Source organism: Anser anser, assembly GCF_964211835.1.
Source record: "Anser anser genome assembly, chromosome: 4".
NCBI classification, from domain to species: Eukaryota; Metazoa; Chordata; class Aves; order Anseriformes; family Anatidae; genus Anser; species Anser anser.
Window position 1 is genome coordinate 44,169,117 of NC_139724.1, and position 27,409 is coordinate 44,196,525.

Genomic DNA, 27,409 nt, shown 5'->3' on the forward strand with positions numbered 1-27,409 from the left:
TAAGCTTTTTTTTTTCCTAACGCTTGTCTCACTGAACTGACTTATTCTAAAACTAGGCAACAATACCAACAGCATATATACATTCTTGTCTCTACAGATCTAGCTGCACATCTAACTCTAGACAGACTTGTTTACATAACCTACCATTTTTTCAGTAGAAGGAGATAAGTAAAGTAAAATTTACATTACGTTGTACCAAATGCATTACTGTTAACAAACACAGTATCTTGGGACGTAAATTATCAGAGGCTTATAAAAGAGTATTTAAAAGATGTGGCTTGGAAAATACAGAAATACAGAACAGGAAGAAAAAAATATCCACAGTAATCCCAAAATAAACATGGCAGCAACATTTGCAAATTGGAGGCAATTTGCAAAAGACAAACTTCCTTAGGTAAAAGTACTTACTATTCAGGACGGTTTAGGTTTCCAGTAAGCAGCTCTTTTGAGATCTGCTTTTATAATCATTCCTGCCTCAAAAAGAAATATTATATTTCTAACAAACCTGTATCAGCAAAATCATGTTGTCTACAAAGTCTGACCAATTAGCTGGGAGGCTGTAATCTGCATATTCGCTCTTTTCAATTGCATTGTGTCATTTGGGCCTTCTCCATTTGCAGGGGACACAAACGAGAAAAGTTTTGATGTATGCTAATTGATGTTTGTCCAAGCATTATGAAGCAATAATCCACAGGAGCCACAGAAGCTTTAACAAGGCAAAGTGAAGTGAACAATCAACATTTTCAGTAGATTACTGCAAGTCCACACCCCACCAAAACCAACTTAGAGCTTGTCTTCTTGCCACAGTGATTCTAGAAATACAGAATTAATAATGCTTCCTATTAATCCTTTCTATTATGTAGCCCTGCACACTGGCTCACAAACCAGCACACAGAGCCCATAACGCAAGTCTCCATAAGACCAAAGCGTGTTTCATGGCCATCTTATCAGCTGGTTTGTACTAGTTAGCTTTAAGTTGGGAATGAACAAAACTTTTTGGAATTGTTCTTTTGGACTAAAGTGTTTTTGTAGAATATGAGGGAAAATCAACCTCCAATGATGAGGCTGCGCAAATTCTTATGCCTTTGATTGCATAACAGAAAGTCATTAGTATACACGTATCTTTTCCTTTTCTAAACAGGGCATGATATACTGACAGTTCAACAGAATTTTAGTTTAATCTTCTCTTCCTCTCCCTCATGGCACAGTGGATTTTCAGATCAAACGCTATTGTGAAATCACAGACAAAAACATGAGAAACCAAACTGACAAAAATCTGCTTATGGCCCTTTTTTAAATCCATTTATGTGCCAATGCTTTACCTTTTTTTCTGTAACGTCGCCATTTTTAGTCATAAGATCATAATTTCAAAAGAAAAAGGTTAGCCCAACAGTTATTCATATAGTCTTGCAGCAGGTGAAAGAAATTATTAAATTATTCTTAATGACAGAGCAATTAGGATCAGACCTCATTAAACTCAGCTGTATTTGGTCTGATATTATCAGCCATCTAATACCCTAGAATTACATCCTTGTATTGTAAAGGACTTCAGTCGTGCCAGAGTAGGATGAGGCAAAAAATTATCTTTGTTCCTCAAGACCAGCACCCTCGTTTATGCTGTGCCTCACGTTCTCTCAGAAAAGCAAACCACACAGTACCTGAAAAGATTCAAAATACATCTACCTTAACACTGCTATATCCAAGATGGTTTCACATCAAAAGAGGCTGGTAAGAAGAAAAAATATTCTTTATTGTTCCAGGTGTTATTACTGCAAAAATAGGGGCAAAGAATGCCAGAAACTTGCCAGAAACAGCCAGAAACAGCTGTTCAGCTACTGTACTTCAGTAGCTCTGCCAGAAGCTACCCCTACACATCTCAGCCTGATCAGAAGCACTGGGACACTTCATTGTACTGCTCACACAAAGCCACAGGGGTCTTTTCAACAACCCACTACTCAATGGGCAGAGTAATTCATTCATGGTCCTCCTCTTGTGTAAATCAGGAAGAAAAAAAAAAAAAAAGTAGTCTTTTGATATATTTTAATTTTCAGACTTGATAAAAAAAAAAAAAAGGAAAAACGAAAAGGAAAAACATGACCAACAGGAGGAAAAAAAAAAAAAAAAGAAAAATAAAAAAAGGACAGCTTTAGAACACCATCTCTATCCAGTCTTTCAGTCTTCCTTTTTTGGATTTAAGTAGGAAATCTCAAGGAAAGTAGATAAATAAAATAAATGAACTATACTTCATTTTGAACCTGTACATTTGGTGATGTTTCATTTTAACTCAAGTGACAGCAAGGCTCAAGTTCAGAGAACTGCTAAATAATGCTAGAAGTTAAAGGTAGGAAAGATCTGCTAGACTGTTCAGTCCTACCACTACCAGTGCTCTGTGTATTGAGGCATGCTTTCCGTACTGGTAGTGATAAAGGGTGCAAAAAGTACCGGTTTTTGTCATTTCCTTGGGCATTTACTCTTTAATTAGAGACAGCTCAGCATTAACCTCCATACAATAGCCCTTTAGAAGTTATTGAGGATGAAACTAACATGCCACAAAAAGAATTTGAGGTTTCTACATAAATTAATCTATTAAATGTAGTAAAAATGGTAAACTTCTATTTTTTCAAGGTTTTAAAAATAGATCCTATATCAGGAATAAGAGTCTTTACTGAGTTGCAAGAAGGTTCAGAGACTTTACATAAAGAGTATCAAATCTAAAGGCTTTCCTTACATATGCTCACAATGGTACAGCACTTATTTCACAGCATTATAAGCAAGTAATCTTCTCAGTTACCAGGGATAGAGGGAGTTTGTGGGTTTGGCATGCAGCCGAACAGGATATGAACTGCAATGCAACAACAGGCAAATAAGCAGCGTTCTCCTTACAAAATCCTTTAGTTCCTGAAGCTAGACCTCATAGCCCCAGAGACTCCCAACACTTTCATACAGGCATTTTGGAGTTAATAAGATACTTCTGGTTTGATGAGTCCGCAGACAAAAAAAAGAAAAATAAAAGCTCTCCATGAAGGCTCATCTCCCATCACAGATCTGTTATGACAGATCCCAAAACACCGTCACTGTAACCAGCACTCTGAAAGGCTGCTCACCACTGGTCCCCTAGTTCACAGTTAACCCTATTTGACTGCACATAGGAAAAAAAAAAAAAAAAGACATAACTCCACGCTTTTACTGAAAAATAATAAAAACGCTGGTCAAAACAAAAATTAAAATCCATTTAAACCAGCAAAAGAGTTTTAGTGGGGAAAAAAAGGCTGATCCATAGCCAAATGCTCTGTTAGAGAACTGGAGAGTGTAGCTGGCCTGAAGCATGCATACCCTGCTCTGCTGCCTGCTAAAGTAAAAATTATGTTTACATGTACAGACAATGAACTCTGCACATAGAGTTCAGACCTTGGGCTTTCAACCCTGCCATCACAAGGCCTCCAGATCCCAGCTAGAGAAGCAACAGGTTTAGATGCACGAAGCAGCAGGCTGTTACCACAGAGGACCAGCTGTCAGACTAACTGCATTCACAACAAGAGCCTACAGCTCTTATCCCTAATTGTTGTTTTAGATAACTGAACAAAATAAATTCTGTCCTTCCCTTTTTGGGTATTCACAACAAAAAGCAAATGCTACAAATACTCACTTATCTATTGAAAGTATGACAGGTAAGGTCTAAAGGGTTCAGTTTTGTTTCACATTTTTATTGCATTACACTTACATTTCACCTCTGCATCTCACAACAACCTTTCAATTTTAGATTTAGTAAGATAGCTCTGCATGAGTAGCTGTATGCAAAATACCTTATTTTGAATCCAGATCCTTATTTACAATGGGATATTTTCTACTGGAGATGGAAAGAGAAAACAGGAGTGGTTTTGATTTTATGAATTGTCTATGGCTAGGGTGTTATTTTGCAAATATAAAATCTAGAAACTCCTAAAAGCTTAGATCCTACTCTTGATGATTTGTGCTTGCAATTCAGGATTGTATTTAAGATGTTTTTTATATTCAGGGATGGACACACTTCTCTTTCTCTACAAAGAATATATATTGCAAAAAGGAGGAAAGAATTGTATCTTCTACCTGCCTTCTACTTAAGTATTCAGGTACTCACAAGAGCTTAAAATGATTTCATATCAGGAAGTACAGAGGTGAAGTGCTGCATTTTCACCACTGAAGCTGAGAAAGCCAGAAGACTTTATGGACTCTCCCTTGCACAATGAATGTCACCAATACACCAACATAAACTTCTTAAGCAGAACTGTCCTGCAGGTGATAGCCTGTAAGTAAGTGAACTACACACTCGCACCATCACAAGCACTGAAACTACCCCAAATCTAAGGCAGTTTAGAAGCAAAGCCTTGGCTTTGCACATACCGCATGGTGACAGCACTACCAGAGTAATACATCTAGATTTCCTGTTTCCTTTTTGTTCTAGTAGAAAGGACAACTGATGAACTGATGAAAAATAACTGAGACATCCCATACCGCAAGGGCTTCTGAAGGCCAGGTCATTTGTCCACAGCCAGAGCAGGCGAGTGTCAAAAGATGTGATGTTCAGGCGCTGTTTGGATGCTTGCCCTGAGCAGATGCACAGCTTACCAAAAGTGCTTAAAAGGCACTTAGGAAGAACACAGCAATACTTTTGGCATTTCTGCTTTCTGCCTCAGCCAGAAACAGAAACACAAAGGGAGCCAAAAGAGCTCATATACAAGCATTTCAGTACCTTACAGTTTTGTCTAAAGACTGGTTACAAACCCGGAGAGGCTCAAGGTGTGTGTGCTAGCCACCATATTTACCCAGGGTGATTTGCTTCTCCTCACTGTGGGATGGACTCACTAACCAGTTTGCATCACAGGCATCATTGCAAGCATCCCACTGAAATCTAATACCTCATCAAAATCTGCCTACAGAGACCAGTAGAGAAAAACCAAGAAAAGTACAACAGAAGGACAATTTCTTCGGAGAGTCACATTTTTGTTTGCTCTTTATTCAACACATTTAACCATTTCCATGACCCACAAATGTCATGGTTTTTCTTCTTCATTCAATTTCCCTTTATTCCCACCGACTGGCAGAAAACATCCCACCTATTTTAACAAGTCTTAGGACAGTGACATTGATATCCAGAATCAAATCATTTCAAAGTGGGGCCACTTCAAACTATTGCTCACCTGAAAACAAGCACCTTTCATGATGTGCCCCCTTAGTAAAGCTCTGTACTGTACTCAGAGAACTTCATCACTGCTCAGGGTTACTAAAGTTCACCAGCAGTAAACATACTAATAAATGTATTGACTTTTTTTTTCTTTAAAACATAAAGATCCCAGAGAATGATAAAAGAGAGTGCTTCAGTAAAGGGGGACAGTTTCCTTCTGAATGGTTGAAGCAGAACCTTCAACCTTCAGAATAACTGAGGTGCAATGTATACACTTAATTTCAGCTTTGTTTAGCTTTCTTAGACTCCAAGCCACCCCACTACAAGATCCTTTTGTTTTTAAAACTTTGGGTAATAAAAGAACCATCCATCAGCTGTCAGGGGAGCTATCAGGAAGCAAGTTTCTAATCCCCACTCACGTATTGCAGGCGTTTCCTGGAACACCTGCACTGCCAGTTTTCAGAAAAACTACTGGGTGAAGGCAGAAAGCTTTGTGGGGGCTCAGAGCAAACCACGTAAATAGCAGCAGTGGCAAAGCCACAGGAATTTGTGTGTGCGCACGCACATGTGTGTATGTGTATTTGAGGACTCTAGACAAATTTGTTCTGGGATCAATATGGTTTGTGGATACAGCCTTTTCACCACGCTACCCTGCTGTTTTCCTGGCTTTTGGTAACAGATGATAATTGGATACACTACCCTAGAGTAGGAAGCACATAATATGAGAAAGCTGCTGTTAATTCAACACACAGGTCTTTCCCCGAGCTGGGGGACCAATGGTTATGAGCCTCATTACAGATGACTGGGGGGTTACAATTTGGCACCAGCTTTGGAGATTTTATCATCTGATGCTAGTCCTCTTAGGAACAAAACCAAAATCTTCTGAATGCTTATGCAAAAGACAAACTTAGCACAAAATTTGGTTTTGGGTTGTGTTTTTTTTTCACTTTTTTTTTTTCTCCTAGTGTGGACCTGAGTTTTTCAATTAAGAAAAGTGAGTGACAATGTTTACCTATGGCCAAGGATGTGAGAGGCCCAGGTTTGACTTCACTCAAATCAAAGCAGACATTTCCCCCGTACCACAGGCCAGCTACCATCCACACCCCTCTCCTGAAATTAATGCATCTTACTGCCAGTCTTATTCACTGCTGTTGGGGAGAGAGCAGTTATGGAGGGAGATGGAGGGCCATAAATTCAGAGAGCAAAGAGAAGGTAGCATCGTGTGTCTTAGATGATACTGCAGAAAATAGATAGCTCTGTTAGCAACCATTCTCTCACCATGACCATCTCACCAGAATCACCAGAAGCACACACAATGAATGAATGATGCTACTCTGTAGCATAAGACTGCTTGCCTTTCTACAACTGCATACCTTGGGTCCAAGAAACCCAATTCCTAGCCCTATTCTGATTGTCATTTTCTTTCTATTACACACTTTAAATTCAAAGTTGCTATCTATGGATCACCATTGCTCAGTTGGGATACTCCTGTTTGCCTCTCGGATCTTTCAAAATTCAGAACATGACAATCATGTAGCATCTGCAAAAATAAAAATACCCAGGATAAACACTTTACTTGCAGCTGCTAGTTCTACTGGGCACTTTAATTCCTGGTGCAAAACTTAGTACAATAAAAAAGGGAGTTATAAGACATCAACTTCCCAAATCTACCCTGAAAAGTTTAAAATTGATCTAACAGACATCGCGCTTTGCATTACGATTGCTTCTTTAACATGTGTTTTTCAATACTTACAAAGCTACAACTGTAATTACTAGTCCATTACTACATCTGACTGCTCCAGAAAAAGGGCCACGTGGAACTTGCCTTTCTAAAGCAAAACCCAAAGGCTTTGCCTAAATAGTTTGTACTTGCTTAACTGGCTATATCTTGGACTAGCAAAATACATATTTATTTGTTTAAAAGGAAAAGAAAAAACACATAAGAAAGTAAAAATAAAATGAGTTTTCACAATGACCAAGTTTGCATCGAGATATCTTCCCAAAGATATTAAAGAAAGTTCCAAGTCTTACAAACACCATTTTTTCTACAGGAATCATGTTACCAGATACACTTAATTTACCCCAGTTTACATAAGAGAAGAAAAACATTCCAGATATCTATTTCAAGTAAATTACAAAAATGGAGAGAATGGATTTTTTTGCCTAGCATTTTAGGATTTTTGAGATGGACCTTTTTGAACTATCTACCTGATGTCTGAAGAATGTCTATAGAAAAATATTCTCCATTGTTTTCTCCAATCCTCCTTTATTTTCAAGGTGCTTGATGACTGATAAAACCTGCACAATTTTTGTTCCAATGTATACCAGTGAGTCTGTTTAAGTGGTTTCAAATTGTAAAAAAAAAAAATAAAAAAATCCCAAATTCAGCATAAAACAACACGGATGAGGAAGCATTAAATAAGATCCTCTAAAACATGAAATACCAGAAAAGAACGACTAAACTGACCCCTAAAGATTAACCAAACCCTCACACACATTGTTATTCTTTTCATCCAGGCAGTTAGGCAAAATTCAGGATGAGGTGGGCTGTTTCAAGGAGGAGGAAAAACCAGCGGTGGAGCCAAGTGACTTTTATGCAATCCTGCTTAATTACAAAGAACATGCACAGCCCTGTTTTCTTGCTGAAACACAATGCCAGTTTTGTTAGACGTTTTTCTTTCCCTTTTGACGACATTTGACAACAAGTAGCAGACATTTTGATGTTTCCGTTCATGTCTTTCTATGATAGGTTCCTGAAATACCAGGAAGACTTTTCTGTACAACTTTCTTACATAAAGGAATGTCTGCTTCTCTACTGACATGACTACACCCACTCAGCAAGTCTAAAGAGATTTATCAGCTAACATTTTGGGTTCCTTGTATAATCAGTTGTGAGAAACAAAGCTCATGTCATCCTAAGGTAAAACCTAACATAGGTCAAGTGAATGAATCAGTCTATAAGTGTCTATAAAGGAAGCCTAGGCTAAATTTCTGTGAGATAAAGGCTACCTTTTTTTTTTTTTTTTTTTGAGAGAGAGAGAGAGAGAGAGATTGAAAGAAGAGAAACATTATTCCCGGCTTTGGGAATGGTCCCAGCAAAACAATGATGCTGTTGGATTAAGATTCTTTGTCAAACAGGTACTGGATAGATAAAGTTAATGATTATGCCAGAAAAATGAAAAGTGTTCAGTACACAGCAATAACCCAGCATTTCTGGTGTCCAGGATATCAGCAAACCATCCGATGGGAGTCATCTGACTGTCGTGTTAGTATTGTGTAGGTCGATATCCTGTCCCAATTGTAAATGTTATTTGTGGTACAATCTCCTTCTCACAACAGCCATTTAACACTTTGGCTTCCATGGGAAATAGGTAAGAGAAAAATCCAGAGAAATATGAAAACATACAACAATGTAAAAGGAAAAGCACTACCCAACTTGAGGAGAGCTAGAAAATTGATTATTCATCATTTATAACATAAATAGTACAAATATGCACTTACACTATATAAATGTCGACACTATTGGGCTCCAAATCTTAGGACCTAGTTACAGAAAACAAGTCCTCTGCAGAAAGAGGCAGTCCCTGTTTAGGTGGGGCTGTTTATCTGTCCCTAATTATGTGCCTATTTTTCATTACCTCCAGAGTTGCTGTTCCAAGGAAGAGTATGAGTCGAGCTGGCATACTCTATCGCTCTTATAAGAGCTTCTGGTTACAGCTTAGCACTTTAGAAAGTGAAGAGACAGACTAAGACTACCAAAGAAAATGAAGATAAACAAGCAAAAGTTGTAACTAATAAGGAAATTAAAAACTAAGATCAAAGATAAATAGTTGCTTTGTACCATCTGCAGTGTGACACTATATTCCAACACGAGAAACCATCGCACTACCAACCAGTCTCCTGTCTGATGCTGAGAAACACAGATGTTCTGCATCACCAGCTTTCCTAAAAGATGAATCTGCCCCCACGTTTCACATAACAGTGTTTTGTTGTTGTTTGTTTGTTTTTAATGGCAAGAGTCATTTATCCTGGACTTTTCTGCATTACAATTGAAAAAGTTCTTAACTGAGTACATAGTGTTTGTGTGAACTTGTGCCATCATTGAGGAGTCCAAACTGCAAGCTACCTGTAAGCTACCTTGACACACCAGAAGCTCCAGGTACCTCAGCCCTCCATTCGGGTATTATTTGACATTTTCAAAACTGCTACTGACTTTCTGAGCCTCATGGTTCACCCTACTTTTCCCCCAAGGGGAAAAAGACAATTATCATGTCCCTCAGAAAGGCACATCATGTTAGCCAACTCTGTTCTACACAGTGATCCTGTCTGAAGGATAACCAACCCACACGTTGCACCAAGCACACAAGTATGCAGCCCACAACAAATTCCACAAGGCGGCACAGAAAGGTTAAATGTCACAACACTGAATCAACCAACAGCTTACAACTTTCAAGGATGCACTTACCATGCTCAAGATAACCCATGCTGCTCTCATAGCAAAGAGAAAGAGTGTTTCCAATACTGAAAGCAACTGGACTTTGGAAGAAGCACATAATCCTAGTTTGCATGACAACTGAAGTGAAATTCTGGTTCTGATGAAGACAATTGGACCTTTCCAGTTGATGTTATTGAACTGGAGCTGACATTCCACCCTAGAAACTTCCCATTGAAAACATACTACTATAAACTTTCTTTCCTCAATCACATATTAAAAACAACAACAACAAACAGAAGACTCACAGCAGATGAAACAAAGGAAGTCTCAGATGTAAACTGAAGTGTGAACTCAGATGTAAACTTTTTGTGCAAAATGTCTCATGGTTAGATTCCCAAATTCATTTTCTAATGTGTTAAAGAAATATCCTGATTTACTAAAATCACCAAAGATGCATATTTAAGACTCAAGCCATTAAACAGACGGCATGCTTTTTCTCTGATCTTCTTGTCAATGTGAGTTAAGGTTAAATCTCTTACGTCTGGAAAGACAGAGAGCAAGTACAAAAATTGCTTTTGATAATCACTTATTGCCTACACTAGAACAATAAGTGGACTGTGTCATTACTTGGAAGAGATGAACTGATTAAAAAGAAAGAATGACTGTATCATTAAAAGCAGAAGAATAATAATTCATTAATTATTTTGGCACTGAACCACCATGTGTTGCATGCTGTATCTTGCATCTTCTGTGTTGTAATTTAGATCCTCAATTTCAATATCATTATCAGGGGGAGTCAAGGGATGCCATTGTATGTTGCTTTACATCTCCTTTCATTTAACTGGCAAGTACTGTCCAATCTTTCAAGAAATGCTAATATTTTTAGTTTTAAGCTGCTGTTTTTTCTTGAGAGAGCTGTTACAAGTAACAAGGGGATTTGTTCTCTGCTGTAGTATCTCTAACTAGAATTAATTCTTGGGATAGAGTCATTGCACTGGCATTGCTCTTCTAGCAGCATAGGAAAGAAAACAATGATGAGGGGGAACATCTTGTATGCTCACCAGTCACACAACTGGTGAACACAGTCTTAAGTAAACTAAGAACATACCCAAACTCCACATCACTGATTTCTCATCCAGCAGGAAACTAGCTTGCATGACCAGGAACATCTGCTACCACTCAGCCTTGGGATGATAAAACTTATATAAGACACTATCTTATGCTGTCAACAATTCTGTTTTTCTTTCATTATTCAGGTACTGGCCATTGCTAAATAATTACAGTGGGATTTTCACAAAGAGCAGGAATGTAACCCTTTGCTACATATATAGATTCCAGCATATCCTCTCTTCTGTGATAGCCCTGACTCCTTAAGTACGAATGCATTTTATTCACATTAATATGTAAGACAAAAATCATCCATCCCTGGCTGCTGCTCCCACAGTTACGCTGGGGCTGGATTCTCAAGAGGAATGTTGATTTGGAAACTTGCATAGCACACAGGCATTTTCAGCATTTTAGTACATGCTGCTCAATGCTTTCATACTGCTTTAGAGGCCAGCAGAAAGACACTGTATTAGCTGTATTCAGGCCTCTGTAGAGCTGAGTTTAAAAATCATCAAATCTGTGTTGAACTAAATATTATCGTTAATAGGATATAATCCTTCTTTCCAATGGCTGCAGGAACAGTATTTGCAATCCAGTACATTTTCTATCTGGGCTTTTGCAATAACATTTATTATTACTCTACTTTAAACATGAAATTCAGCGAGAGAGGAGGGATCTACAACATTTCAGTCTAGGCTCTCTGACTGCATTTACATTAACTTTGTCATTCATATCAAAAGTATAGAGTATAATGTATACTGTAAAACATACTCCAGAAACGTACCTAATGCACTCTTATCACTAAAGGGTGTTGAGTCCCTAGCTCCAAATTAAATACAATACAGCACAGGCACCAGGTCCTTTGTGTGAACTTTTCCACTTTCCAGATCCACTCCTACTAGGATTACTAACTTCTAATAGACACAGCCTGTATCTACAGACTGCTGAGAGCAATCTCCTATCGGCAGCATATGTGAGCTTCCCTCATACAGACACAATAGACACTTAACAGCCTTCTTCCCCACCAACCAGGTCACGTGTGGTGGGAGCCATCACACGTGATTAAACAAAACACAGAAGCGTACTGATTTCACAGGTAGTGGCGAATACTACGAGCAAAATAGATGGCACCCTCTGCTGTACTCTCAGAACATTTTCTGAATGTATTTGTTTAAAAAGAACAAAAGTTTTTAAAAGTGATTGGGGTTTTGCACACCACTAGCTGAACAGCCGGTGTTATGGCATAGTCACATGAACCAGTGTTTCCTTTTGCCCACTCCGTAAGAAAATATGTTCCCTTGCTTGTATTTCTACTGCTGCCCTTTCTACCTGGGTGCTTAACACATCCTGCTTAATAACACATCATTTAAGACCTCAGAGAGCCCAAAGACATTTCACTGAACCTTGCAGCATCATCTTTTTGCTACAACCCTACCTGTGCTGACGTGTAAGTTCAGGTAGCCCACGTAAACCAGTTGCCTGACATCTTGTTCAAAGTCATCCTCCTCCCACTGTGAGCCCTTCTCTAAAACAAAGACAAACCACAACAACAGCATGCTCTGCTCCAGAGCTTTTCAATATGTGATGGCACAGAGAGGGTCAGAAAGCGATCAGAAATAGATCCCGGATGATTTTCCATCCTTCTTCTTTGTCTCTGCTTGTGAAGACTTTTCAAATACTTGTAGCAACATACAAAACTAGATATTGCTTTGCTTCTGTTTAGCTCCCAGCAAACGACAAGAAGCGAGGAGCACCCTGCATCTCGGCACCACAGAGCACCAGAGCCACCCGGCCACTTGCTGCCCTTCCCTGCTGCTCTCAGCTGTTTTCACTCTTACAGGCTCCAGTCTCTGGTTTCAGCTTCCATGGCAGGCTTTATTTTTTAACAGAGCAGTAATTGTACATGTTAAGCATTAGAAACAGCAGCCCATTAACAATGTGAAACAAATCTGAGAACTGAAATGGCTATGAGGCAGCTAAACCCAGTGCAGCAGCGTGGTTAGACCGCTCCAGGTTTAAGTGCTCCAGAAAGAGGTAATGAATGGTTCTCAGTGACGTGGCTTATTCTACCAGAAATTTGCCAGACTTCCTGGAAATGATGTGCATTTCAGCAAAGAACTTTAATTGGGATGGAATAAAAGAGATGACCACCACATAGTTACTTGTGCAGTGTGGAGAGACAACCTAGGAAACACTCAGTACAGCATTTAGAGTGCATCCTCCTGAGATGGCAAAGATAGCAGTTCACCTCTGTGTTCTCTGCTAGGAAAGGATTAATTCTGAAGCCAGGTTCTCCCTCAGTATAGTGCACTAACCACAGGACTAACTATTTAACTACTCTGAAAAGTCTTGCTCTTCCTTCAGGAAAGACAAAATAAATAAATAAATGTGTCTTGGTTTCACCCTCATGGGGATATCTTGGTGACAAAAAATCTGAGAGGCTAGATCACTGTTTCTTCTCCATCTGTGGCTTCCTTCTTTTACTGAAAGCCAAAAGTTTCACCAATCACAGTGATGCAAAGGTTCCAGGCCCAATTCAACTCTTCATGAAGTGCGAGTGGCCAGATGACACCGACATGTAAGTGAGATTTGTTTCATCATGGCTTGCTTTGCCCTTTCCTCCCATATGCGTGATCTATACAATTCCCACGTGGCACAGGGTCTGCTAGTTGTATAGGCAGTGAGAAACTCCAGCTGGCTTATCCTGTAGCTGCCTGCTTCATCACCTGCTTTAAAGTCCTTCCACAGGACACCAGTTCTGGTGTCAGTTTAATTCCTTGATCTTCTTTCAAAACAAACAAACAAAAAATAACCTAACTCCAAAAATCTGGAATACTAAAAATCAGAAAAGACTCTTCTGGATTTCAGAGAACTTAAAACCCAAGGAACTGGAGAGCTGAGAAAAACTCTTCTCTCACAGGAGCTCTATCAAGCCTTGGTATATTTGTCAAAGAGAAAAAAGATGAAGGTGGTGTGACAATCTCACAAAATACACTAAAATTCATTCAGGATCATTAAACATAAATGCACAAAATCCATTTCAGGATGTATCACTAAATCTGTGTCCTGGTCTGGCAGTCTTCACTAGAAGTCACTATTGACAACTGTTGGAAATAGCATATTAGGCTACAAAGACCTGAGGTCTGAACAAGAATGGCAACTCTTTTGTTAAATACTTTTTGAAACAACTATATCCTCAATAAATAAGCACTCATACTACTCTACTAAATCAGCTCTAACCAAGTGAATGTTTATAACCACGGCTAAAATAAAAATATCTCAAGATTTTAGTCCTGAAATTACAGAAGTGTTACAGATTATATGAACTCAATAAGGTCTTCATTATTTTTATTGAATTGATGCTAGATTCTAATTAGAGTATCACAGGAATGCTTAACTGAATAAAATAAATGGAATATAAAACAACATTCTAGAGAGGATAACTCTTAGCATCAAATGACCATCTTACAGTCTTCTTTTTTGACAAATGCTTTCCACAACTTTTCATCTTTTAACACTTCCCACAGATTGCTTATCCTACCATCTTTAAATTTTTGTTTTTACAGCTTTCCACTTTCTTTTTGACACTTGCTGCTTCTTATAGAAAACATTAAGTACATGACCTTTAGCCATCTCAGCCTCAGAACAGATCCTTGAATCATTGCTACAGTCACAATAAAATAAAATAAAATATAAAATATAATATAATATAAAATAAAATAAAAATACCACCTCAGGAAAAAAATAACAAAACTAAAACAAACAATAAAAGATTCTTTAATCAATAATTCTGACATAAAATGACAGTAAATGGAATGACACAAGTACAACACTATTAGGAAATCAAATGCAAAACAAAAAGAATCTCATTGACTTGATGCAGCCTTGTAACATACAGAGTCAGTGAGCTGTGCAGGATTATTTTGAATGTATGTACATGAGTTAAAATCATACTTTGTTTACAACCATTCATTGAATATATGAAATAGAGCTCACTATCACAGGCTGTCTCATGGTATAGCATGTTATATTTAAAAAGCAGAAAACTGTTTTTTGCAGTTGTTGGTTTATATATATAAATATCTAAAAATTATATTGCCTTATATTATTTATTGCCTTATTCTTTTTAGTTCACAAAGAGCTGCAGAACAAAACAAATTACTTTAGATCTATAAAAGTAATATTTTTTTTATTTTTTTTTAATCTTTCAATTTGTGACAAAAAAAAATCAGTTCTCTCCTTTTTTTCTGCAAGTCAGCCTGGAATAAGGAGTGTTGGCTCAAATAAATGTTATTCGGGAAAACTAATATAAAAAAATCAGTGTTATTCAAAGACAGCTAACCCGTGGATTGATTAGTGACCTGTCAATACGCAGCCTGCTCTGCATGACATTTGAAAAAGTATTTCAAAATTTCATTTTAACACATACTCCACTAGTAATGAAAAATGTGCTGTCACTGATAAGTGGCCTTACCAGAAGAGTTTGTGGTGAAAAGGCTTTGAAAGAAGGAAATGGAAAGGGTATGGCCTTTCATTACATTAGGTAAATCTATTTGACCACAGAGAGGCTGAGACTCTGCTGCTGAGGTTACAAGCTAAACAGGCCATCAACTTAATTAATGTACAACTTTTCAACCAAGGGCACATTTTAGCTACACCCAACGATCAATGTAATTCCTTTACAAGGTTAACCCTCTGCCATCAGAGCCAACTTTGGCAGGTAGCCCGTGAGCAGCCCGGCACCACTTGCGAATCTCTCCTAAACCACCTTGGGGGAGCAGCCAGTTCTCAGGCTGCGGGCGGACAGCTGCAGCCAGCTGCACGCCGAGAAACGCAGCCCCCAGCCAGGCTGCAAGCTCCGTGCCAGATGACTCTCTTCCCTCGGAAAATGGTGGAAACAGCAGCAACTCCACTGCCTTCAAAGCCTGCCCTCCCCTCCCCTACCTCGAGACAGAAAGGTGGCCAAAGCTGGGTGATTAACCAGAAGATGTTTCCCACAGTCTTCCAGTAAGCACATCCTGTACTCTGATAAGTACATTATCCTATTCTTCAATTCTGCCTTAAAATCCCATTCTTCTGCCTGACAGCTCCTGTCTTGCATACAAATCCAGTATTTTGGATTCCTGGTTGGGAGGCTGTCACTGGGCTTTTGAGGATGGAAAGTGTTACTCACGCAGAAGTCTTGTTGTGAAACCTGAAACCAGGTGAAAATTCACCGTTTCCTCCTTCCCTCCCTCTCCCCACCCCAGGGGCTCACACCAGCTCTGCAGAAGCTTTTGCCAAGTTTTGGGAGCATTTGAGCACACCTGGGTTGAGCCTCCAAAGCCAAGGATGTGTAGATGTTGATGGAAATTATGCAAAGCAAATGCAACCCTCCCAGAATTTCACATCACCTCTGCTGTGCTCCTAGTCACTCCTGCTATAGTTGACACAGCCTCCCTGGTCGGATGAATAGTGCTTTTAAAGCTGTATTCTGATCCACTTTTGTTCTTGGCTAGAAACACATGCAAAACATGTGCCTTTCTCTGCTTGCAAATAGTTTCATAAAACTGAAGTTTGGTGACATTAAGCACAAGAGCTCCATTAAACCCAAACCACCTCTATGCAGTAAAGCAGTGCATTTTCTATGCACACCAGGGACCTGGTCCAAACAGGGCTTGGCTCAATTGGCCCATGGTCACCCTGTGCCTCACTTCTCCCTCTGGAAAGCCCTGGACTGGGGGCCCACAGCAGAGCCCATGTGTCCTGGCTCTTACCACTTACATTTCATTCTATCTTCACTCCAAAATACTGCATCCAATAACTCTGCATGAAACCTATAGACCATGTTTAGCCTACAGTATCTACCTTTTTCGGCAAGATATTCAAGTTTTGATTTGTAGGCATTAAGTGACAGAGGCACAAACCCATATTACAAAGGGCACTATCTAAATAGAAGTTACAGACGTGATAACTATAGCTGAGGCATGGGTGCTCACCTCTCTTCTCTCTGAGACACTCACTTTCAGAACAAAACACATGTTTGAAGAGGGTGAAAGGAGGTACACAAGCCAAAATGAGAGAGGAAATCCAGTGCTGTGAACAGAATTTGCTTATGCTATTAGTCATTTATGAAATAATTAGTGTTACTTACATGTTATCTCTACCGCACTGAACACAAACACTGGGATTGTTTCCTATATTTCTCTCTTCTTGTACAGTATTTAAAAACAAAAGAGAAGTTGGGGCAATTTGAAAATCTTTTCTCATCTGCCAGCATAGAAGAATCCCACCTTCCTACTCCATTGCCAGTTGCGTTTCAGCAACCAGCATCAGTTTCCTTTTTTTTTTTTCTTTTTTTAAACACCAGCAACTGTTTTCACAGAAATGATTGATGGTCAGTTGCCTACTTCTGTACCTCTTCACATTTTGGGCAGGGAGAGCAGTTCAGACCCATCGCTTCCTTTACCTTTGGCTGTTCACTGCTCTGCCCCCTCTACATCACTTGTTCTCACTTACCCTCCCGACAGCATCAGCAATAACCCCTACCTCTCCCTCCCCTCAGGATCACTACCTACACTTTCCACAGCAGCAGGAAGGGACACAGTGCTTCCACTGTGCAGCCTCACATCACAAGGGCACAGCCCACCAGGCAGAATGTGGCATGGGGCAGGTCCCCAGTGAACATCCCATACACAAAATGCAGGGAATTACAACATGCCTTACTCTTATAGCCATACTGTAACTCCAGGTACTTTTGTCTCTTCACACAATTAAGTCTGCTTTAGCTTGCCACCTTTGAGAAAAGGGTGATGGGACCTTTGTGCCTGAGGAGTGATGCTTGCCTGGACTAGCAGTGCAACAGCAGCACAATCGATGATATCAGACCCAGAGCTGGGGTTAGATCAGCTGCAAATGACAGTTTTTTAAGGATTTCCTGTCATAACCTCACCTCCTTTAAAAGCACATTTGCATGCATCTGTCTCTCTGTGTGTCACTGAGACTGGCTTGGTCTGGGAAAGCCAGGTAGCAAATGTGATCCCACTTGGAGCCAGACCTTTCTTTCTTTTCAACATAATAAGAATGGGTCAGACAAAGCATCCTGATTTACTCAGGTGGAGGGATTTTTCAGAGAGGAATGGAAAAGGAGTGGGTGTGGTGGCTTATGCTAATTATCATCTATTTATTTTGGGAGATAAGCTACTTATACATGGTATGTTTGGTTTGGATTAACTTGGGCAGACACAGAATGACTGTCCACAGTTTGACCTTGACATGAGTAACTGGCCTTTGGCAGGGAGGGGGGACATTGACAGATATTGCCTGAAGAAAGGAATCAGTCACAACCCCAACTGCTGCAGAAGTTGCTCTGGGCAACAGATCAGTGCTGAGAAACACTGGCTGGAAACGGCAGAGGGGGCAGGGGAAAAAATACAAACCGTGGTCGGAAAAAAGGGAGAGCGAGGAAGAGAGGGTTGATGTGGGGTGCAGACACCTCCTGTTAATATCGTTTGGTTTGGAATGACAATGTTTGTACCGAGCTGAACTCGAGGACAGGAAGAGGCAGACAATAGCACAAGGCTGCTGCATTGTTCATCGAATGTGCTCTTTTCTTTCCCCTTGGCTTACCCAGCTGATCATTATGTAACCAATCAACTGGGCTAATTTTCAACCTGTCCAGGATATTCTCAATTATGTATTCTTTACAGAATGTCGTGGCTTATTTTTAAAAGGTCCAGAATATTTCCTGTGATTAATGTCTGGATTAGTCGTTGTTTTACATGGTATATAGACTTGGGTAACAAATCTTAATCCCAACTGAAAGGGCAGTTCAACATGAGCAAGCTTTTAATTTAAGTATCTTAACAAAGGGATTATATATTCTTCCCCTTCCTTACAAATCTTCAGAGGAAAAATACAGCGATGGCAGATGAAGTGGGGCATGAAACACATATTGTTTTCTGTTCTGGGAAGGTCTGCTTAAAAACTGAGCAGATTTCAAAATGACAAAACAATTTTTCCTGGCAAGTTCGGTATCAGGCTTTGTTTTGCTAAACCTGATTATGTACTTTGGCTCCACAGCACAAGCATATGTTCCAAACCAATTTAGTCCCTGCTCAGAATGAGTCTCCTTATTTGTCCAACAGCTTCAGAAATCATTTTTTCATGCTGACTTTGAGTGACCGTTTAGCACACACTGCAAAGGTATTCCAGGGACAACAGACCTCTGCAGCAACTGAATGTCCGATTCATGCCTCTTTTTTTACACTTCTGGTCAAGCTGCTTTAATAAAGCTTTTCTTTTTCTTTTTAAACCTGCTAGCTGTATCACACAGGTTCCAAGGGAAAAAATCTCAGATTGCATTAACTATACAGTAAAACATGGCAGACATGGATAAAAGGGATTAAAAATATATATATATAACAGCCAGGATTTCAAATATAGCCCTCATTTCCATGTGTTAACACAACACAGAAGTCTTCATATGTGCAAAACTCAGAATTAAAGATAGAAAAGATGCCCAGATCTATGTAACCTTTCCCATATCCTCTTGCAAGATTTTGGCTATTCTGAGACACTTCTAGTGCTCTGTCCAGTTCAGCTTCTAATTCCTGAATGAGATTTGTGTGCTGTCTTCAGGCAGGATGGACCAAAGGAGAAGACTGATGCACAGGTTTCACTAGCCAGAACCATCCCTCACAGTCAGCAGACAACTTTTTCAGATTCAATGCATTCTCATATTGGTAAAGCTACTAAAATTCTGTCAAATAGTTTTTATCTTTTGCAAAGGCCCATTCATCCACACTAAATATTCCCCTTCACTGTTATTCATGTATTTCCCATACAGTAAACATTTACTGGGCATCTTCCACTCTGAGAGATATCTGAAAGAACACAACACAGTTGTACTTGCTATGAGAGCAATGCATCTTAATATGGAGACCCAAGAAAACCAAACTAACAACCACTAGCACAGTCGCCTGGTTTGACTAGGCAAAGGAAACCAGTCTCTCCAGGACCAACAAAACAGTCCCAGCGGAACTGGATCTCTCTGCGTGTAGAAAATCACAGGGCACCAAAGTGGCTGGCACCATTAACCAGCTTTGCTGTACTTTCTGGCCATGGTGACTATCTTTGTCAGCTTAGGAAAACCTAGACTGGGCACTTTACCAGAGGCTTAAGACTCACAGTTGAGCTGGAGACTCCTTCCCTGGCAATTTCATTGTCACAGCAGCGTCACCACTGGACCTTATCGGTGGGTTGGACAGGCCACCCAAGATAACCCATAATAGGCAGGCAGAAGCAGTGCATACCAATGCTTTTAGCTACACACAGTGACAGTGAGCAAACAAACTCTATTTAACACTTAGGCCAGTGCTAATATGACTTGGCTAATACAAGAGATTAACCTCTCTCTGCTGCAAATCGCTCTTCCTGCAAAGAAAAAAAAGTATACCAACTTGCATACCTCAGGCAAAAATTTTAAGCAATAGTGCTTGTTGACAGATCAGCAATATAACATATCACACTCAGCTTTCCTTGCTCAATGGGAATGACAGATATTTCAGAGTTTCTGATTGTCTTTCACCAGGACAAGCAGCCCCGGCACAAATAAGATTGATTCCTTTGCTTTCCCATAGAACTGTTTCTGGAAGTAAAGGTTAAGGTGTTCAGCTCTACTCGCTACTATAACAGGTGGACTAAGGAGTCTCTTATAAAAAAAAAAAAAAAAAAAGATTACTAAAAATATTTCCAAGGGTACTAAGAAGTCTAAGTCTCAGTGTCCCAGATCTCTATGATGGAAGGGGAGAAAGTCCTTAATTAGTACCAGATAACCTGTGGGTACAGGATGGAGAAAATCCAGAACAAGTCCTACCATCCTCAGCTCCACAAATCTGGGCCCCATCAAGCTCTTGCAGTGTGATCTCCAAAGACTTCAGGAAAAGCCATGTAGATTACATGGGTCTTCTGTAAAAAGAAAATCACTCAGCATATTTTCTTGAAAGCCACTTACTGGTGGCTGGTCACATTTATAAGAGATCAGAATAAGGTGTCTAGAATAACAGTCTTCAACAGCAGTGCCGACGCACATCTTTGCAAGAGATTACAACTTTGATTAAAATTTCTAGGCCTCCCTCTGTTACCCACAATGCCTTCTGCCTCCAGGTGCTGAGCTGGGGGGTACAGGCCTGTCATACTGACAGTTTCTCAAATGTGACAGGTTTCTGCTACTCATGCGTGAACTCACTCCAGGATCTTCTTGTAATGTTATCAGGCCGAAATAAACTCTTTTAGTCTGAAGCAATGGATTGTGTTTCCTTAGGCTCAGGAAAGAGAGGCCTGGAATAGATAATCTTTTGTGGCTGCCATGGCAGTCCTACCCAGGGCACCCTCTGGGGATATGACAGGGCTTTGCACTCAATCAGCATCTAGCTTGCGAAATCTGGGTGGTCAACCACACAGTGCCTGCTGCAAAAGGGTCAGCCTTTCCTCTGGTCTAGGAAAGTCCATCCCTGCGCTGTGGCTTCTCCCAGAGAACAGTATTTGGACAGGCCAAGCCCAAACTGATCTTCTGTAGCAGGCCATCAAAGGAAACAGGACTAATGGGCACTTAACTGTCTATTAGGTCCAACAAGGTTGCACTCATGGCAATAGTCTCAGCAAGCTGCAAGTAACCATGGCCGACTCTTCTCAAGTCCACTGTGACATGACAGCACAAGCCAGCTTCATGACTTTTCTCTCTTAAGGCATTATCAAAAGAGGAAACGTGCATTCTCCCAACAAAGCAGTGAATTATCTCAAAAAGCCATCTAATCAACACACACTCTCCTGATGAAGTCAAAGATCTGTAGTTCCCTCATCCTCTGTAAAGAACTGGGGCTGTCAGGATCCTGAGGGTGCCAATAGGTTTTATTTACCCTGACCAGTCTCACCTGTCTCACTCATGCACTTTCCTATGGGCCCAGGAACCCCACTAAAACTAACCCAGTGGTTAACGTCACTCCTTGCCCACACTGAATGTCTAGAAGCAGCAGGAGTCAGGCTGACAAGTCCAGTGAGGACCAGGAGGGGACATGGTTGGGCACAGGTATACCTATGACATAGCTAAAGCTCACCTGTCTATCGGGTCCTGACTGTCGTATCTTGGGACATGAAGTGTTCCTTGAGATCTTCCAGAATTAGTTCAAAATGCCAAAGTCACTTCCAGCCCAAAACAAACCTCTCAAATCAGACAACAAAAGTGAATTACAAATATATGCTATTTCAGTTCTCACTTCTTAACAGCTTTTCTTTTAAAAATATAACAGAATTGTTGTCACCAAGAATATACGCTATAGTGTTATGTGCTCACTATGTGTCTACTCTGATCAGGAGGACACTAACACAGCAGCCCATTTGTCAGTCATTGAGTTTTACCACTTCGTTTTCTCACCAGTTCCATCAGTATTTTGAGGAAAGCCTTTAGGTGACCATCTTGGCTCATTTTCACACTTGACAGCATCACTGAAGCATGGCCTGTGGAAGTAGCCAACACTTGTCACAGCTGCCTTTTTTTTTCTTTTTTCTTTTTTTTTCCTCTTTCCCAAATTCTCAATTTTGATGCTGCCATTGGGCTGCCATAAAGTGTAGAGGCAGCTTGTATTTCTTCACCTGATGTTTGGTAGGCATTCCTGATCCATAAAATGACCACTTGCACTTTTTGCCCCAGACTCTCTGAAGGTATAAATAACTCATGCTCCAACGTGCATAAGAGTATAGAAAATTCCAGTAAGTCTGACAAGAGGTTTACCACCTCCTTATCTAGGCTGTAGTATCCAAAGAGCTAATTGCATTAGGCAGTCCTCAAGCAGCTAGCCCACAGCCCGAGTTACAAAAGTCCATTGGTCTGACGAGAAGTACTCAATGTAGACAAGTAATGATTACCAGCTCTAAGGAACAAATACTCTCCAAGTAATTCAGAGCTGTCATATTGCATTTATCAATATCCCACACAGTTTCAGCTGGTCTTGTAAGGTTCATCTTCATCCACGGCAATTGCTCACTTTTAGGGTCAGAGGCAACGCCTTGCTGTAGCCATCTCCAGTTCTGACAGGACACTTTAATATTTTCACAATACAAATAAGCAAGCCGTTGAGGATGAGATTTTCTAATGATAGTTTTCTCTTGGATGGATTGAAGGACAAAAAGGAAAGAGGAATGTTATTTCAATATCATGGTTGTGGTTATTTACAGATATCTCACAATAGTTATTCCCTAGCTAAGTTTGTCCTATAGAGTAGATCCTACAGAGTAGAAGGGTTGACAGGAGTCAATTTAATTAGTTTTCTTACATGGAGTAACTACATTTGTGCATTAAAGTTCCTGCCTAGCAGGTTTAACGGCTTGAGATTCAAAACCTGTAGGACACTCAAGTGAGACAGTGACACAGAAGTGGAATTTGAGGACAAAAGCAATAGACCAGCCCTAGATGAATGACACCTTCTCCCACCATTTCTTTTAATTTACCTTGAATAAAAGGTAAGGATGAACTTTTCACCAGAAAGTAATGAAATTTGTCAAGACGGTGTATGCAAGCATGAGACTATACAACTACGTGCCCTATAAACTTAAGCACAGTTATTTACATTCTGCTTGTTTTAACACTTTTGTTCAGCTGCTTGTAACATCAAGCTTTTCTTTTTGTTCAGATAAACCCATTTTTTCTGGAGTGTTACTACCATCCGAAGACTTTACTGCATACTTCATCGGTAGCTGAATCATTCCAGTTCTGAGTGAATTGCTTCTTCCAAAGCAACTGTGTTTAGCCAGCATGAATTGAGAAGTGCTAGTGCAAGGTACAAGACATGGCCTACCTGAGTACATTCAGTCAGACTGTAAGGAGATGTGAGGTCTCCTAGACTACGACTAAAAGCTTTTGCTCAAGGAAACTTGCTCAAGGCCTGCTTATGTGAATAGGCAAGACGGGGTTGTTCAATCTAACACCGATTTTCCACTTTCTACTGCTGTAGCACTTAGACACAATGCTCCCTTGTTAATTAAATGCAATTCCACTCTCCACCAAACACATATTTATTTCTAAGCATTTGTTTTTAAGCAATTCCAGGAAACAAGCCCTCTTGCCTGTTCCTCCCCCTCCATCAGCCCATCTCCCCCTTCCATTCACCGGAAAGATGTCTTTTAATTCTGGCCCTCCACGTATCTCCAAGCTAATCCACAAACAACTGTGCTGAGGGGAAAAAGCATGACAGCCCTGCTTGGGGCCCAGGGTGGCAAGCATTGCAGAGACCCTTTTGTTGTCCCCCAGGTAGGATGTTTAGCTCTCCATCCACAGAGCCTAAATTCCTTTCTCACCACACCCAAGGTCATTTTAATGAAAATTCCAAAACCCATGCCAGGGGGATAGAATTGCTCCTAATCCTTCAGCAACACGTCATTTTATCCCCAGGCCCACTGGGGTTATTATTGTGTGTCTGCAGAGCACAGCAAAGCAGACAGGAGTAGAAAAATGGCAACCACTGCAGGAGATCCGCTTCCCGTTCCCAACCTTTCTTTCAGATGGCTTTTTTTATTTTCCTCCTCCAGAGCACATTCACTGCCTGCCAGTTTTCAAGGGATAATGCCATGTTTTAAGTCACCCTCTGCCATTCCCTAGAAGCTGCACAAGTTTTTAATGAAATTAATGAGGAAGTTTAATTTTAAAGGCAGATTGTTTCCTCTGGTTTGCATTTTGAAAGGAACTGCATGTCTGTGTGGTCCACGCCTTACAGTACTGTACTGATGTTTTACATCTGTGCTCAAGCAATGCTTTAGCATCATGAACAACAACACAAAAACAAAATTAAAGCAAAATAGCATTTTTGGCAACATATGTAGAGGAGGAAAAAGAAGCTAGTCCAGTACAACTACATTTTTTTCCTGGAATTCTTCCCACATTGATCCAGGGGCCTGTGTTTTATACAGACAGCTTTTGGTAGATAAGGTTTAATTCTTCTTTGGTTTACTTTCCCCCCCCATGGCCTATCTGAGCAATACTTCCCTTTCCCTATCATGCTGAGATCTGGAAATCCACCGTGTCCCTGCCTTAGGATGCCCCAGGCCTCACACACATCTGCCTGCCTGTTCTTATTAGCACCACTTGCCTCTCTGGCACAGAGATTTCAGACATTTCTGCCCCTGCCAAGATGCACATATATAAATTAGCAAGTTTCCTCTCCTAGATTTAAATACTTGTAGGGTTGGGCTCACTAGCTATTTACTACCCTTTCATCTCTTCCCAAAATGTGAAAATTTCCAGTGTGTTTCCTACAAGGAAATAGGACAGGGAATTTCCTTCCATAGAAGCAATACTCAACTTACATAAAGGCTGTGACTGCTATAAAACATACTACAAAAATGTTTACGATTTTCAATAAAATTTGCCCACTTCTTTTCTGCTACCTTTCACTTGAAAATCCCAAAGCTGGGCACAGCTGAGATGGGTATCATTATATCAAAGATGAAGTGGTAGCACAAGAAATGCAGCTGCATGGCCAAGGTCACCAAGCATGCTGTGGTTGAGACAGGAACAGATAGCAAAGCTTTCAACCCAGGCTAGGAATGTATCCCGGCTTTCTCTACACCTGATAGGGACTGTAAGGGAGCAGTACCTCGAGCAACTCCTCTTCCAAATAGCTGCCCAAATCACATTGCTCTGGGATGAGGGGTAAGCAGAAAGCTTTGCTACTTTTCTGAACACTTCTAATTGTTTCACCGAATCTGCAAGCACTTAATTTTCTTAACTGCAGTCAGCTAATAGTGCATTGGCTTCACTCTGAACTGCTAAAGAAGCATTGTTCCTACAAGCTATAGAGACGCAGCAGTTAAAGGTACTTTGTCCCATACCCTAGAAAGTAGCACATCTGAACCAAGAAGCTAAGCTGCTCCAACTGCTCTCCTCAGTACAAATCCCATAACGTGAATGTTACCTTTATGCAACTGATCCTATCCCTCATGCCACCCCCATTCCTAACATGTGATAAACTGCAGAGGAACAGGTTCAATTACATTGAACATTATTTTATTCATTTTTTTAAGCCAATTCAAAATACATACTTGCCAGTATACTGGCAAACTGATGCCCTTTATGACAGAGGCCAGAAATTATTATTGCATATGCTATCAAATAGACTACTGTATTGTTACCAAGGCCTGGGGAAGTCAGTTTATTTCCCTATAAATTTTCTTTAAAACTCAGATTTTTTTAAAAATGAGGTTGAGTCACATAAATATAGAGATTTTAAAATATATATATAAATAAAAACTACTATTTTTACCTTTTCTTTTTTGCAAGAACTAGTAGCTATCTGAATGCCCACCCACCACCACATCCTTTGTCCACATATGGAGCTCACCATGCATATTATCTCTCCCTTTTAACTTAGTTTCATTCACTACTAGCTTTTCATAACAATTATTATCCTGTAAATCATTCTTGTTTTATGTGATATACTTCACCGTTAGCTGTAAAGAAATGGTAAATAGGGCCAAATCTACTGACAAACCAAGCTAGAGCCAGGAATGATGTAAACACATTTGCTCTGCCAATCCACCTTCTTCCATCCTGACCTGTCGTACTTTTGTTATTCTAGGCCTGGGCCCGATCAGAGACAGTTCTTTGTGCCAAACGATTAGGTAATCACACTCACATACACACAAAACTTAATGAAAAAAAAAAAAAAAGAAAGAAGGAAAAAAAATAATTAAAAACATTCATCAGATTTTAGTTTAAAAAAAAAAAAAGAGCAAAGCAATTGACAAAAGAGGAGAGGAGAACACCACTGGGGATGACATGTAAAGAATAGGTGGATTTGGTTTTTTTTATGTTATTTTACCTATTTCTTTTTATTTATTGGGGGAGGGGGCAGTCTGGCTTATGTTATCCTGTAGCCATTGTACAGGATGTTAGGAGACTGATTGATTGATCACAACTCAGCTTGTCAATGACCAGCATTATAAAGGTTGATGTATCCCCTGTGGAGGAACTGTGCAGACAGACTTGACTGATGGATTGAGTATAGCGGAGTCCCACACTAGTCTGAATTGTAAAGGTTAATGCCATACCACACAGGGGTCCTCCTGATTGATAGGATGTTTGACTGGTTGGAGCCCAGTCCCACAAGGATCACAATTCTGGGGGTTTGTGGCATGCTGAATTCCTCAACCCAACACAAAGCCAGGCTCCAGTTCACATGGCTTTCTTACATGCTAATCAAGAAGGTTAATTCATGACAGGTGAGGATTGCTGCAGCTTTCTATTTGTTAAGTAAAATGAAGAAATGATTTAATGTGGCACCTATCTTGTGGACGGCTGCACAGTTTTGGAGACAACGTCTGCAATGTCACTGCTTTGTTCACAAAGGTGCATTATAAAATCACCCAGGAAAACTTGGAGTAGTCAAATCTTTCCTCAAATCAAGCAGTCTGTCTTTGCAGACTGAGTCTTACTGTTGAAGAGAGCCCTTGAGCCTTCCACATTGTCTCAACATAAAACCGTATACTCTTGCAGAATTAGGATAGCTAATACTGTCAGCTTCACGCTTTTCTACCCTACTGCATTCATGCCAAAATAGTGAGAAACAGAGGTAGGAAATAACTGTTTACACACACTAACCAGATATTCTCCCAAGATCTAGTACACTTTTAGCATAAGGACACTGTAGTTACTTTAAAAATAAATAATAATGTGG

General features: G+C 40.1%; 1 protein-coding gene across 11 annotated transcripts in view; it reads right to left on the minus strand.

Moving 5' to 3' along the window:
- The window catches only part of LOC310898533 (uncharacterized protein), a 264,997-nt gene that overhangs the window by 115,696 nt on the left and 121,892 nt on the right, over positions 1 to 27,409 (minus strand). For 3 of the 11 annotated variants that reach the window (XR_014583396.1, XM_083833770.1, XM_083833766.1), the window contains exon 1: positions 1,684 to 5,482. The exons of 3 other annotated variants lie outside the window; for them this stretch is intronic. Coding sequence is in view for 1 of the 8 variants with exons in the window: in XM_083833772.1 (XP_083689898.1) it covers positions 15,648 to 15,804 (157 nt within the window). In the remaining 7 variants the exon portion in view is untranslated. 5 more of the 11 variants (XR_014583397.1, XM_083833771.1, XM_083833767.1 and 2 more) reach the window with 3 other exon arrangements.